The sequence below is a fragment of the Alligator mississippiensis genome, chromosome 1 (genome assembly GCF_030867095.1).
Source record: "Alligator mississippiensis isolate rAllMis1 chromosome 1, rAllMis1, whole genome shotgun sequence".
Lineage (NCBI taxonomy): Eukaryota > Metazoa > Chordata > Crocodylia > Alligatoridae > Alligator > Alligator mississippiensis.
In genome coordinates, this window is record NC_081824.1 from 421,603,647 (window position 1) to 421,620,257 (window position 16,611).

The 16,611-nt window shown below is 37.6% G+C and overlaps 1 protein-coding gene across 3 annotated transcripts in view; it reads left to right on the forward strand.

Moving 5' to 3' along the window:
- Nucleotides 1-16,611, forward strand: part of DCLK1 (doublecortin like kinase 1) — a 408,479-nt gene that overhangs the window by 374,833 nt on the left and 17,035 nt on the right. For 2 of the 3 annotated variants that reach the window (XM_019498283.2, XM_059716001.1), the window contains 2 exons: nt 2,688-2,768; nt 9,309-9,422. In XM_019498283.2, coding sequence (XP_019353828.1) covers nt 2,688-2,768; nt 9,309-9,422 — 195 coding nt within the window. Of the gene's footprint in view, nt 1-2,687; nt 2,769-9,308; nt 9,423-15,178; nt 15,253-16,611 lie in introns of all 3 variants that reach the window. The other variant, XM_006260172.3, reaches the window with a different exon arrangement.

Below are 16,611 nucleotides of genomic sequence, written 5' to 3' on the forward strand. Positions count from 1 at the left end.
TTCTCATCTGATCAATGTCTGTCTTTTAGACTGTCACCAGTTCTTGTTCAGACTCTGAATATATGTGTCTTACACAGCTCAGGACCTTGCCAGCACTTACTAAAACTACAGAAACCTTGGTTGTAAATAAACACTTAACTTTAAAGCTCTTTCAGAGTCTGGTTTTGTATGGGGTCATACAGTATGATAGGAACAGGATTCCAGCTACAGCTTTTGAAGCAGCAGTATTATAAATACTAAATAATATCCTTGTGAGATCTTTTCCCATTGTTAGCTATATCAAGGAATTAGATTGGCATTTCTTTCTGTCAGAGAACCAAGTTGGGCATTACCTGTAATTTTTTAATGTTACCTGGGTATGAACCACTTCCTTGTTAGTTCTTTGAATTCATTGCAAACACTTCAGTACCTATAGTCCACGTTTCACAAAAAACAGTTGGAAGTGATAAGAGGTACAAAGAGAGGGCAGGTATACAACATGTATCAGGGTCAGGCCTTGGCATCGCTAAATCCACTTACACAAAAGGGCTCAATATGGCCCGTGGGCCATATTCAGTGGATCATTGTAACAGTCTTATTGGAAAAGCTTTATTTTCAGAGTTCTTAAAGATTCTGAGACCATTGTAGTTTAATATATAGCAGTGTGGATTTCACTCTGATAGATGAATGCCTTCCTTTTCTGACCTTAAACTTGCAGAATGCCGATCCATAAATATCTGTAGAACAAAACTGTTTTCCCAGTGCTTTCAATATGAAAGTGGTATATGATATAACTAATTATTGATGTTTTCATCGTGGGTATGAAAATTAAAAATGACATAGACTGAATTTTACATTGGAAAAATAAAAAGATGGTGAATATTGGGAATGACATTTAGATTCAAAGTAAGGGAAGTTACCAAATGAACATTAGTACTTCTAAATGTTATCAAATCAACATTAGTACTACCAAATGAAGCTGGAATATATCATATTATTTCCTTTATTTATTGTGGCAGGCTTCATTTCATTGCAACTATCAGTGGCTTCTGTGTTGGAAATCAAATGTACTCTTGCATAAGCCTAATGACATTTCCACAACTCTTTTGGCAAGCTTGTTCCATTACCTAACTATTTAGCTTGCTCTAAGATTTCCCCATTTTGAAGCATAAGCCTATCTGTTTCAATTCTGTTCTCATTTATTACTGAGACTAACTGATGACTGTCCTTTGCAATAGCTCCTTTATCTGACAGCCACTACCATCATGTTTTCTATAGACTGTATGTACTTCACTGACTGAAAAATAAATACATGTATCTACGCTGGTTTGAAACAAGAAAAGTAGTTAAGACAGAACTTCAAACATGAAAGTTAATGTTTTTAAGAAATGGCTTTTTTAAGTTTCTACTCTGCTATTTATACAGGAAGCTCAAGAGAGTCAAATTCTAGATTAGTTTCCTGCTTCTTTGCAGAGCATTGTTCTTTTTTTAGTGGGCAGCTAACTTCATTTCATGCTCCCATCTGTTCTGTGCATTATATTCAAAACACTTTCCGCTACAAGCCACCAGCTACAAAACTATAAGTCAAAACTGTCTTCTACCTTTTCAAGGTGTTGTTAAGCTGTTGATTTAGAAGTTCAGCTTATAGTTCAGCAGTGTTTAAAATTAATTTTTAAAGAACCCTTATTATATTTCCCTCCTTAGTAATTTATTCACCTATTAAACACGGTTCTTTAGGCTAGGGACAGACATTACACATATACTGGCTTAAGTGATCAGAAACTGGTTTAAACTTGTAACACCACAGATGTTCAGTGCACATAAACCAGTTTGAAAATGGCTGAAACAGGTTTGAGATAAACCTGGATGAACATAGTATCAGAATTAACTGATTTGGGTTAAACTGGTTTAGGCAATGTCTGTCCCAGACCCTTTGCTGGTTTAAGTTAAATCAGATTCCCCCAGCATCCTGGCATGCTCTCTGGCTGGGCAAAGCTCTCTGTTCCGCAGCAGGGCTGGCCCCTCCCTTCTGCTCCCTGGCCACAGCTCTGGCAGAGACTTGCAGGCACAGCCGTGTCTGCCTGACTTCCTCCAGCTCTCCCCCTCCCCTCATCACTCCCTGTTAAGTGGGGATCCCCCATCCCCTCTGCCTTACACGGACACCTCAGCATTAGCTAGCAGACCACATACTGGCTACGGTCTGTGCTGTGGCTGACAGCAGTGAGGGCTTAGGGCTTTTTGGAGATAATCAACAGCTCAGCTGGTAATGTCCCTCCAAACCTTCTTTGTTTAAGAGTTTGAACTAATAAGAGAGGCTGTTTGTTTTCTGGTGGGGTGATAAATTCTGGTAACAAAGCTGATAAATGCTCTATTATTAAGGAGAGGAGGGAACACCTCCCTAATCCTGCCAGGGCCTGTCCACACCCCTCTCAACTCAGCCCTGTGGAAGGGAAGGGAGGGATGCTCTAGCACCCCCAGCTTCTAGCCTGAGCCACTGCAGGCACGTGTCTGCATATCTGGGATGTCTGGGTGGTTACAAACAGATTTAGCCAAGTCAGGTTAGACTAACCTGCAAAGACTGAATCAGTGCAGGCCTTTTGAATGTCTGTCCCTAGCATTAATGCAAGCAACTGAAAATCCCTTTACAATATGAAATCTTTGCCCCATAAAAGTGTACTTTAAACTGGACATGATACTCCATTTCACAGGAACTTATCACAATGATGCTTCAAGTAGATGTAGATCTACGATTCTCAGCCCTGCAAGTTCTTGAACATCCGTGGGTTAATGTAAGTAATTTGAAGATTACAGATTTGTGTGTTAATGTTTAACTCTTTCTCTATCAGTTTCCTTTAAATACCGCTTGGAGTCAGTACTTTCTAAAGTAGCCACAGGTTTCAGTGCAAATGAAGGTGCTATCTTAGGACACAGTTATCTTAGGGCACAGTTATCTTAGGACAGCTATCTTAGGACACAGTTAATAATTTAGGATACCGTTATGCATGTATAATATGTATGTATATGCATTTGTGTGTGCGTGTAATTCAGTTTAACATTTTTCTCTACCTGCTCTATCCAAAAGAGTTTTCTTCGGATAATAAAGTTTAAAAAAAAGGAGAGTTTGGAATTCAAATATAAACTCTACTTAAAGTAAATGAAAAAAATTAAAAGGTGTGAGGGTAATTTATTATATGCCTGAATGACAGCAATGAATAGGATATCTGCAAAGCAAATGCTCAAGTTATATATATCCCTCAATCTGTTGTCCAAATCAAGCAGTTTTCAGTTGTAAATACTTTTAAAATGTACCGTGTCTTTTCTATATAATGTAGGTTGGTATTCAGAACAGTATACAGTTAGAATCTTTGTATTTTTAAGTTCACTTGGAGCCAAAAAAAAAATATTGCATTGTTTCCTTTTTGCAAGATGCTTTCTTTCTACCAAGTGTTACATCAAAATCAAATAAATTTTTACAGTAGGTACAGTTCTTCTAATGAAAGCCTGCTGTTCTTCTGGTTGTGAATACTTAGACCAAATTCTGCAGGTTTTGTCTGCCTAATTATTCTTTCATAACAGGCCACAGGGGACAATAAATCGTGTTCAGCTATATATGCTAGTCACCATTCCCAGCTAGTCAAGATAGAAATGCCTTTACCTTGGACTTGTGAATGTATTTTCCAGATACATTTTTATTTCCAAAAATCCTATTACTGAATCCAGTTCAAGAAAGCCCTTATGGATATGTGTAAATCCATTCCCATGTTAGGTATCATGAATGCATGTGCTTAATTTTAGATACACAATTACAAATCATTCAAGCCAATGAGAAACAAACGCATGGCTGAAATGAAATGCATGCTTAAATGTTGCCTTAAATAGGGATGCTTTCCTGAACTGTGTATATAAAAGAATTCAGAAGTGAAACTCAGAAGCCCTGTTTGCATACAGAGGCAGAATAGTTCAATGGACTTGGAGTTAAAGGACACAGATTCTGTTGCTAGCTGTATCAACAGCAGAGTCATTGTAGACAAGATTCTAAATCTCAGTCTTCCTGTCTCTAAAATGGGGATGATAATACTTCCCCATCTTTATAAAGTGTTTTGAGATGTACAAGTGAAAGTTTTAATTATTTTAGCAAACTTTTATAAAAGAACTTTGTTTTTCTAGAAGAAAAATGAGTCCTAACCAATGTTAGGCAGGAGGTAGGGTGGAGTTAGCACATTAGAGACTAACTGGTTCAGAGAGGCATAAGTCATTGTAGGCGACAGCCTACTTCCTGTCTTCTGCCTGACTTCAGACTAACATGTGTAACGGCCTCTGTCTACCCATGTAGTATTTGGAATAACACTGCATTTTTCTAATAAATTTGTTTAAATAGGTTTCCTTGCTACCAAATATTATGCACTAAGTACTGTATTTATTCTTTTGAGGCTGGTAAATTTAGCACTAAAACCCTGGGTAGAAGAACTACTTGGAAAATAAAAACTTTTGTGATTAATTTCAATAAAACATTTTCTCTCTTTGATCAACATTTTGACAGAACTTCCTGACTGGTTACACTGTGTAAAAGAAGAATGTTGTAGCCTGTAAATAACCATTCAATTTAATAGCTATTTACTATGTGATTACTTTGTTAATTGTTGACATTCCTGGAATTTAGTATGACAGCTTCAATAGGAGCCAACCCTCATTTCAGCTTCAGTTTTTGCAATAAAATAGCTGGAATCCTCTTAGAAACAACATAGCTTGTTATGGTCAGAATCAGACCAGTAAAGCAGTTCCTATGTCAGTAATATCCCAGCTGTTTTCAATTTAAAAAACAAAACCTGAAAATATTTTGGCCGGTTGCCAGTGACACAGATGGAGATCATGGATTCTAAATGCAATCAGCAGCAGTTCTCTGCCCCCTCAGTTTGGTTTATTTTAATTTGTCTCTCATATACAGTACACTTAGACCTAGAAACAAATGCATTGGTTTATACTTCCCCAACTGGGACCCCAACTGTTTCCTTTACCTGCTTGGATTCATTGTGAAACTGAGAATTTATAAAAGAGGTTGGGGCCTTGGGGGTTCGTATTTTAAACACTGGAAATATTATATAATCTGTAGTACCCCAACAGCAAGTTCGGGTACAAATATACACTGTTCTTGATGCCTGAGTAATAAATAGCTTTAACTGATTATAATGCAATTAGTTATAATTGTGAAAGCACTAGATTATATTTTGTAATGCTCTGTTCTAGTGTTTGGCCCAAATATTTTTTTTTCTTTTTCTTTTAATTTTTTCTTTCTTTTTGTATATACTGTCCTAACAAGGATTAGGCAACTTGTTGCTTTAAGACATTTCCTTAGCCACTTTTGCCCTGGAGGCCTGTGTGTGAAATAAATGAGTAACCAAGCAGTAAATAATAATAAACTGAACATTTATAAGGAAGCTTGTTTAAAAAGACATTTCTTATTTGACAGCTGCAGTATTTTTGGTCACACCCTAGGATACTGCCCAAAGAATAATCTCGTTGTAATCCTTAAAGGAAACAAGAGTCAAAAGGCCTTTCCGGGGCTTTTATTTGCTCTAATTTTCTTCTGTTATTTATATAATGACCTCTTCATCTGGCACATTTAGACCTGGAAAGGAAACCTCTTGTGACCAGCTTCTGAAATGGATCTGAATGCTTCAGGGCAGTAGGAATCTGGCAATTCTGAGTCTTGCTTAGGCTTTTTAGCATCCTTTCTTTTTCTATGGGTCTCTCTGTGTCCTGTCATATAGAGCAATGCAAATATGAAACCAGTGTTCATTGTATGCATGGATGATACCAGCAACCTCTGTCTGGCCCTTTTTCATATTTTAAAACAGAACAAAGAAGGCACTTTGTAGAGCTTGATAAGAAAATCGAATTGTCCCAGGCAGCTAACAGCATAGTGAAAAATCCAAGACAGTCTTTTTGTAACAGTGAAGAAATATACACTGCAGTAATATCTCTCAAATTCTAGGCCAAGGTTTTCAAAAGTGATGAGTAACTTTTAGATCCTTTAATTTTTCAGTGTCTAACTTTCAGACATGTCAGGGCCTGCTTTTTAGAGGATGGGTGCTTAGCACTTTCTGAAACTTAGGTTCCTAAAATATTTATTGAAGTGAGGACCCAAAATGGCTCAAAAAACCTGGTAACCAAAAAATAAAAAAAAGAAGCCATATCTCTAGTATTATCAGTTAATTGAAGTTTAAAAGTCCCAAACACCAGAGGGGGGAAATACATGTCTGAGGGCTAAAAGAGAAGCCTGGAATGCACTTCTGTAAATACCTTCCTTAGGGTCAACAACTTTATATTTGCAGGAAATCAAATTCTTCTTTGGACCATTTGGACCAATTCTTGTTTATGACTGTTTGCACCGTCATACCGCTCTAGGCTGGACATAAGGAAAAGTTTCTTTACTGTCTGAGCCCCCAAGACCTGGAATAGACTCCCTCCAGAAGTGGTGCAGGCACCTACTCTGGACTCATTCAAGAAATGTTTGGATACTTATCTTGCTGGGATCCTTTGACTCCAGCTGACTTCCTGCCCCTGGGGCAAGGGGCTGGACTTGATGATCTTCAAGTTCCCTTCCAGCCCTAACACCTATGAAATTTAGTCTTTCTATCTACAGCCAGACCAGACTGAATAGCTATGTCCACATGAGTGCGGGTGTTTGGTTCCCCAGGAACAACTAGCAGCAGCACACCTTGTGCCACTGCTAATTGTTCCGAGGGAATGCCTGTACTACATGCCCTCTGGCACACGGCAGGTTACCCTGGGTGGGGTGGGGAGGCTGGGGCCAGCACTAAGCTAACCCCAGCAGCCTTACCTGGGGTCCTGGGGGCCTCCTTGGGCTGCAGCAATGGCAATCCTACTGCTCAGAGCCTGGCTGGCAGCCAGAGTGTGACTCCAGCAGCCAGGCTCCAGTTTTGAGAGGCGTGCGCTGCCCCCCCCTCCCCCCCCCCCCCCCCCCCCGTGTACCACTCCACATATTTTTTTGGTTTTTTGCTCAGGTTTTTTTGACCCCTAGCTATCCCTGCACTGCTCCCTTTTAATGTGAAGAACAGCTAAATGTGTGGTATGTGGCACTACAGACGTGTCTGCAACACCACATACTGCATAGCCGCGCTCATCTTGGCCAATGAATTTAGTCTTCCCACAATTCCCTGTGGGCCTGATATTGTTCCTCATTTCCTCTTAAACTGTTGGGTAACACTGCTGTGTATTATTATGCAGCTGCCATATCATCTTAGATATGCATCTGTTTTAGTGTCAGATTAAGTAATTCCAGGAAACTGTGTGTGTGTGTGTGTGTGTGTGTGTGTGTGTGTGTACACACATGTGCTTATTTTTAAGGTGCTTTAGGATGAAAGGTGATGTACAGTAAACATCACGTGGAAGCAAAAGTGGTTAGAAAATTTAGCAATGACAGATTCATTACCATTTTAAAACTGCCACAGCAGTTTGAGCACATGGTGGTTTAAAAACAGGACCCTAGGACATTTGCCTCTGGCTATCATCACTGGAGTTCTGGGCAGGGGTTGTAAATGATAAAGCACAATGCTAGTCACCAAGAATGTGGTGATCTCTATGACTGGGTTTTTTAAAAATTACAACCAAGCTGAGATGCAAGTTTGGCAGGCAGAGTATGGACTTTTTCCCAGTGAAAAAGAGTTCATTTTATAGACTGGCTTTCTTCTGGGAAAGCAAGGTCAGAGGAATATAGGTTATTTTAGGGGTCATATACCACTGAGCTGGGACTCCCTACTGCTCAATAATCGGCTACTGTATTTTTTGCAGCTGTGCACTTGACCATGTTCTGCAAGCTGAGACATTTTGTTAAGGGGTGAGTGAGAACTTTTTTAAACAAACCCCCCAAACTAAACAAACTACAACCCAAAACCAACCTTCCTACAACTCCCACATCCCCACAAAGCACATGATTTAATGCAGCAACTGCATAATTCACAAAGTGCTCACAGAATTGCTAGAGGCAGAAAAATGAATGTTCACAATCACTTAATGTTTTGATCTTGATGTCTTATGCTTAAAGTCTGTTTCAGTGCTTAGTTTAAAGCACTTAGTTTAGCTACAGATGCAAAGCAGTGGCTTCCCTAAGCCAGTTATTTTTTATAGTCCAGGTTTACTGTTGCCTGATCTCCTGCACATCCTGTTGCTGGCGAGGTTTTGCCAAGTTAGTTGGCTTTGGTTCTGCTTCTTAAGCAACCTGCCAGTTATGTTCTCTGGCTCCTGCCCTTGGAGTCAGTCAGGCCAGGTTTTTGATACAGAAAAAGTGTTCTGAATTTGGACTTTAACCTGCTAACCAGTGCGAAAAGCACAAACTACCTTGTCTTCACTAGGATTTTACCTTGTCTTACTCAAATTAGATAAAGTTAAGAGTGCACCAGAGAGTTTTTGGTAGTGAAGGCAATACCACAGCTGACTTGAACTTTATTTCCATAGAAATGTGATACTCGAGAACAGAACCAAAGGTTTCCTGTTGAGACCCATGATCATCAAGCAGCCTCCCACAGGGGAAGACCAGAACTGGGGGAGAGGGGCTTCATTTTATCATAGCCTTAATGTGATAATATCAGAATGCCCAGCTGTAACAACAGTGATCAGTTGTGTAACCATACAGTGATCTGGCTAGTGGATGAGCCTGGAGTCACTGAAACTGGTTGAGGGTTGGGGCATCTCCAGTTGCCTCCCAGATTAGTATTTGGTGGTATTAAAGTTATGCTTGGATCCATCTGTGTGAATTTTAAAAGTCTTGCTCTTCTTGATTTAGTTTGAATATTTCTCTCTTTTATTAAAATAACATATTTTTCAGCAAGATGTCCTATCTCTGAAAATGGAACTCCAGAAGGCTTTGGGGAGGACTTAAATTGCTCAAAAAACACAGTTTCCTTAAGACTTCAACAATACAACTGGACTTCTGTTTTTAACTCTTATGGTCTCTTTATCTACTCTTGAAATTTTCCCTTTTAGATGATTAAAACAGTTAATAGAATAAAGGCTGGACATAAATTATCATAAGAGCAAAAGTTTAACAATATACCATGCTTTTTAAAAATGACTGTTATCATTTAACATTGTTAAAGGTTTAAGAGAGTTAGTAGCTAAAGCAAAGAGAAAAATCAGGTGATTCTATGATGCAAATATGATAAGCACCTTTATAAATACCTTAGATAGATTCATGGAGAAGGTGACTCTGTATTAAATTAATACTTCCTGAACCACTTCACAATCTTTTAAACCCCTTTTCCCTCCATTTTGCATTTTCTCAGTAAAGGTTTGGGCCTTTTTCTTTACAGGATGATGGCCTTCCAGAGAATGAGCATCAGCTGTCGGTAGCTGGGAAGATAAAGAAGCATTTCAACACAGGCCCTAAACCTAACAGCACAGCAGCTGGAGTTTCTGTCATAGCAGTAAGCATCTGAAATACACTGCTGTAGCATTTTAAAATGTGTCCGCAAGACCTTATGTTTAAGAGATGCCACCAAAAGAAAGCAGATAGGGTCAATCCTTAGATAGTTCTAACATTTAAACCAATATAAAAAAGTTACCTCTCTCTACCGATTTTTTCTGAGAGTCACATTGTTACTCCATGCCTCTCAGGGATTAGACATTGTGCCCAGTCACATATTTTACTTGAAGCTCTCCCACTCAGTGGAGCAACCGCAGTGTCAGTTCAGTGGTTTGGATTATAGACTCATGACATTTCATTTGGCAGCAGAATCATCACATGGATGAGGGCAATATAGAGATTCATGGCAGCAGAAAGATCTTATTAGAAGAAGCAATACTTTACAGTGAGTGAAAATTGATATAGAATTATAGTGAATTTTTTTTATAATCACCTGAGTTTCTTTGAGGATACTGAAGACAACCATGATAGCTCCCTACCGGTTGCCCTTATAGTTGTCTGCATTTCAAATGCAGAAGTGCAAAATGGTTTTATTCAGATGCCAACCACAAGCACAGTTATGCACAGTTTTTTAGCCGCTTCCTTCCAAGCAAAGGTTAAACTGGACAGAGATTTAATAGACCTCTATACCACCTTCTGGTATGTTATAGTTATAGTCTAGATAGACCTAAGCTATTCAGAGCTTCTAAGACAATCTTGACCGAGCTTTGTTAAAATTTCAGCAGCATATGCAGTACAGTATGCATCAAAGATGAGTGTGTGTTAGAAACACACACACACACACAGACACACACACACAGACACACACACACACACACATATATACCTACACATGCAAGATCCAGACATTTATCCAATTATTCATCCTATGATCATTAAACGGTAACTGTTTTATGCACATGCATGTTTACTTTTGTTTTAAAAGTTTTTTTTATTGCTCATGGTAATGTTAATGCTTCAGATAAAGTCACCAAAAATAATTGACATATTGAACATAACCATTCCCATATCAGATTACTCAGTGTTTGTTCCTAGCTTCCATAAATTGCAGGTGGTGTGACTGCCCATGTACCTTTCCTTGTATTGTTTCCACCTTCATGTTTCTCAGCTCCACCCCCACACTGGTGGGTTAAATCAGCATGAAGTAAACTCAGCTCAGCAGATGCAATCTGACTTGCAGGTGTGAATTGTTTGTGCAGCAAAAATGGATACTCTCTCAGAAAATACTAAGTATTATAAGTATTTAAAATCTAAAGCTTGGCCTGTTTCACATTTTTCTTTCCCCTCTGTAACCCAAAATTCCTCAAAATGGAAGCAAATTATCCCTCATGCTTTTCTTAGATTATTCAACTTTCTATATCATCAGCTAACATAGTCAACATTTTTTTATTTTTGTTTTTAAGCAATATTGCCACAGTAACTCTCCTACAATTAAAACATCATATATTCTGCACCCATTGCTCATATGAAATGCAGGTATGTTCTGAACAGCCTAATACAAACTCTGTTCCTGCCGAATGGACTGCCAGCACGCTTATCCATGAGATGTATTGCTCAGCTCCTCTTTGCAAGTGATTTCAAAACTAGAAATGAGGCTGCTTCATGTCCCTTCCATCCCTTGCCTCCTTTCTTCTTTTACTTTCTATTATATTTTTCTTTGCCCCAGTTGCTCTGGAAATGGATTATTTGCAGCAGTTTGATATTTTAGTAATGAAAAAGGCACTGTAGTGAACCTTTCCATTGACTAACATTATATATCACAGAAATACATTTTAAGAACAGCTTCTCTAATTGATCATGGTAATATGTTTCAATTTAAAAAAGTGCATATAGTGATCATCCCCAGGGTAGACATCACACTTTGGTATAGTTAATACTGGAGTTCTGTCTGTAAACTGTTATTGTTTTAAATATATGGTCATAAAATCCAGAAAGTAAGTTAATAATCTCCATTCAGTAACTTTATTAAAATCAGGGGGAGCACAAACCTTCATAGTACATTTCAAGGAAGGTTAGTGAATGCTGATTTAAAAAGCAATTATCTTTATTCTCTATATACAGTGCATTAAACACAACTTAAGTAACATAAATCAAGTTAAAGCAAAACTACAACAAAACCCTCTAACTGTTGTGCCTACATTTAAAAAGAAAAATCAGTATAAGTTTGGAATAGGAAGTCATTAACATTTTACATTTGGGACTCTCCTTTTTAATTATATACAATACCACATATAAAAGATGCAAATTTTATTAACTAAAGCTGCTCTAACTTTATAATTTACAAAGTATGTATGTATAGGTATTGTAGTGCACTAACTGTTGGTCAGCACTAAAAGTGTTTTCTAAGTATATGCTGACCCTTTCTTTAAAAACATCTGGTATTTGGTGCTTTCACATGCACTTACCATAACTTTGAGTAAATGCTTGTGTACATATAATATATAAAAAATGTATGCTATATATTATATAACACATCCATGTATTTGCATGTAGGGTACATTAACATGTATATATCTGTATAAATAACCATATCAAATGCAAGTCCTAGAATCACTTTGAGTTTATAATATCATTTGTACAGAGAGATAATATACTATATTTAGTTTTTAAGTCAACTTCTCAGTGGTACTTTTTATTATATAAATGCCCTTGTGGTTAAATTTGCCACAGTGCAGAGGTCTCACACAAAACTCATTGTATGCACCAAATAAATCTTTAATGTGAGGGAGTAAATCCATAAGGACATAAAGATCTATGTGGATCAACTCAGCTGATGATTATTTTATCCCTTGTCTGTGTATGTCTGTCTGTCTTTCTTTCTCTTTCTCTTTCCTTCCTTCCTTCCTTCTTTCCTTCCTTCCTTCCTATTTTTAGGTCAGAAAATCTGCAGTTATATTTTATACACGCGCGCGCGCACACACACACACACACACACACACACACACACACACACGTGGTCTGCCAATTCCCTTGCAAAAATCTAAGTATATTACACCACCCCCTTTTGCTGAGGCATACATTTTCTTACTTGAAATAGCTAAACTAATCTTTAGTAAAGGTTGTATTTACTTCTTGGGACCCTAATCCTGCAAACTCTCATGAATGAATTTAAGCTTTGAGTTTTTATACATTGCAAAAGAGCCAGCCAGTATCCTTTTACAAACGATAATTCTCCCTGTAGAGATATAGCACCTGTATGTAGCCTGTGTCAGTTTGTGTGAAAACACGCCCATAAACTAATGAAGTTGTGCTGGCAAACTATTTTAACTTTAGACCAAGCCTTTTCTATAGTACTGAAGTGAAGTGGGTGCATAAGTGTTTGCAGGAACAGTACCCTAAAGTAACTTTATGACCAGAATCTTTAATTTGTGGTTCTGTGATTGCATTTTTCATGCTTATAAATCTGATACTGCCTGAAAAATGTGAAAAGCAATTATTTTTTAAAAATTGTTTCAAGTTAAGGACTAGGATTTTTCATGCAATTCTCCAACGATGTCATCACAGTGCTTCTCTGAATATCTTAAACTGGAGACATAACTGCTTATTCTGTCTAGTCACTAAAGAGAAGAGCTGATAATTATTTCTGAAATAAAAACAGATAGTTTGAAAGAACTAATCTTTTTTTTAAACAGAACCCTACAGGTTTTTAATGACTTTGAAATAATTCAGGGGACATGGAAATATTTTTTTAAAAACGACTTACTCTTCAGTATATTAACTGAGCATAGTTTAATTTGTGTTCCTGTCTGAAATGTTACAGCTTTGCTTGCGTGTTGCTACTTTTGTGTTTTTCTGGCATTCTGAAGGCAGAAGAAAAGACTAATGATAACTTTATGTTAAGGTTATGTGAGGTCCCTAACTTGGTTATGGGAGCGAATTCCAGCTTGAGGCACAAAGGAACCATGTAGCATAAAAAGACAGAAACTATTCTGGCAGCTGATGGTCTGCAATGTGCCTAGCGATGGGACCCAACTCCTCCTAGTCCACAGCATTCTGCCTGTCACACACAGCCTCTAGCATCCGGGGAAACCAGCTTGGTGCTGTCTCACCGAAGGGGTGGGGGAAGGGAGGGAGCAAGGTTATTCAAATTTGTTCTAGTAATTACAAAATAAAATTAAAACTGAACATTTTACCAGTGAGCTCTAGGGTTGTGAGGGGAAGAAACCAGCCTCTGTTAGTTTTGCTCTGCTTGAAGAAGAACCCGTGACTTAAACGTCACTTTATATCTATTGTGGTTTGTGGTTCAATAATTACTATTCATAAACTGGTTTTCTTAGCCTGTAGTATCCATGGTAACTAAAATGTTGTTGCAATTCTGCTTAGAAAATTCAAAGGATAGGTCCTCTTACTAAATAGTGATGTTAATTTAGTTGTGGTATTTTAGTGCAAAGCTTCTTATTCTATTTTTTTACGATAAATTATTTTGTGTAATGTATATGCAGTATACTAGGGTACCAGTAGATGGCAATAGTAGACCAGTCCAGCAAAGCTCAACAAAAATCGGAGTAGAAGTACCAGGTCTTCTTTTAAACAGGAAGTGTCCTTTAAATACATCTAAATAATATGAAACCTGCATTGTTTTAACATACCAGAATAAATTATTAAATCTTACATTTGAAATGTGGACATTAAGAGAAAGATACTTTTACAATTAGATGCTAAGTACAGTTTAAATTGCTGGTACCTAGAGACATGTCAAACTGCTTTTCTGAATTTAGAATTAGTAACGATCATCAGCCTTGCACCAGTATGCCACACTCTTAATGAAGCACAAAATGGCCTTTTCACTTAGTAGGGCAAAACACAAAAATTATGGCAGTCTCCAGTATTAAACTGGGCAAAGTGTCTTTGTTTCCCTGTTCCCACCCTCTTTCCCTAAGTGTTATTTAATTCTCTGTTTAACACTAACCCAACCATCGTGCAGGGTGGAAGGTTAGAGAAAACAACCATTTTTCTTTTGCCACTATGTGCATTCCATTGGTAATGATAAGCTTAACTTAGAGCAATATATGGTGCCTAAAGTTATATCATGAGCACACACTTTACTGGGTTTTTGACATACTGTTAAGTTTATTTTCCATTTTTTTGTTTTACTTGAATTGGTGCAATTTAGTGACTATTTTACATGACAGTTTTCTGCTGTTATCTTCTTGAGCATGAGATGTAACCTGAAATGATAAACAATGCTGTTTTCGTGACTTTGAGTAGTCCTGCTCTCCAAGGGTAACATTTTTTAAATGAATTACCATGATTGATGGGGTATCAAAACCTGATTCTTTTCATCATTACACATTCCATGATTATGAAGTAGTCTAATTTAAGCCTTGTGTAGTCTGTCTGGCCTGCTCCTTGTGATGGTTGCACTGCATTTTTAAAAATTATTAAACATCTCAGTATAATTGCAAAAGATAATTTTCCATTACGGGTATGTGCAACTTAAAAGGGCACTTCTGTCTTTGGAGGTAACAGGATATTTGTCAGACTTTTAAATGAATGCATTATGCATTAAGTAACCTATTTCTCAAATCCCAGTTCAGTTTAAATAAATTGGCTTCTAATTTAGCAAGATAGAATCTGGGGTTAGTTTCTTTTATTTCTTTACTTTTTGTCTCCAGTGCATAGATTTTGAATGTTAGATAAGTGCCTTCTGACAATGAAAACAGTAAATATGCACTAAATAAGGAACCGCTTGGTCTGGAGTCTTAATTCTTTAGCATAATGTCGATCCACTGAGTTGCCCCATTTCTCTCTGCTCAGCTGGACCACGGGTTTACCATCAAGCGATCAGGGTCTTTGGACTACTACCAACAACCAGGAATGTATTGGATAAGGTATGAGATGGTGCAGCTCCAACAGTCAGTGTTTCCATGGCAACGTGCTGGCAGTCTCCATTAACCAGTTCCTTCAGTGGATAAACATGCTTTTTGATTTGTTATCCAGTCCATATGCTGCTTTATCAGTTTCATTTTAATCTTGATTGAGATGCCACACCCCCTCATTCCCTTTCTTCGCCCATTATTCACACTGACATTGCCAGCTTTCTCTTCATCGCACATGCTCAGTATCAATTTTCCTTATAGTTAAAAGGACAGTGTATATATAGAAAATCTACTGGATATGCTAAAGCATTTTTTTCCTCATACTGCTGGAGAAAGTGTCTGCTTTCTGTGTCCTTCTGTTTTAAAACACATGGAGCAGCAACAGGATCTCAGCATTTTTTTTCCTTTCTATATCAGATGTGAAACTATATACTGTCATTTTAAACCCACCCAACAATCCTTACCTTAGATTAAACAATGCATTTACATAACATAGTAATTAGAAGCTCTCCCCAGTTCAATGAAATATAATGCATTGTAAGCTTGTGTTTTCTAACTACGCACATTTATTTTTTTGCCTTTTTATTTTCAAACTCTTTCAGTAGCTTTTTTATTTTTTTGCTGAATTGCATGAGTCTATTTCCCTACATCGTATAACTGTAACAAGGTTATTTTTAGCCGGCATGAATGGAATGATCAAATAGTATGTTGGCTGGGATGATTGCCTTTGAGTGGGTAAAAGTAGGGATTCTGTTCTGGTGCCTGATGCTAGACCTATACCTCCTCAGTCAGCTTCCCTAATATTTCCAACAAGTGCTTATTTGCTGACTATTTTCCTATTATTGCCTACAATATTTGGCTTGTGGTAGGTGGAAAGACAAAATTAGTTTTTAGTGCATTCTTTTTTCTCCCCCTACCTACAACACAAACTGTGAAAGCCTCAAGAAATTATTTTAAATTTAGTTATAAAAGCTCTACACTGTGAATCTATAAAATAATTTCATTAGCAAAACAGCAAGCATTCCAGGAATGTAGAAATCTGTGCCTACAACATTTAACTAATTGCAGGGATCAGACTACTGCAAAGTTTCCCCCAAAATGAAAAGGGATCTTTGTGTGTACCAACTCTGCCTTTGAAAATCATGTAGATCCTAAAATAAAAAGGAACCTCACTCTTCTTCTTGGAAATACTGTTCAGGCAAAAAGTGAAATGGTAGCTCAGGTACCCCATAAAAATGCTGGCTAGGACTAAGTCAAAAATACTTTTAAAAATGGCTATTTACATTTGTACTGGGATACACAGTAGAGCCTTGCTAATTTACAGTCACGACTAAGAGACCTATTACAGCTTTCATAGATAAAAAAAAAACA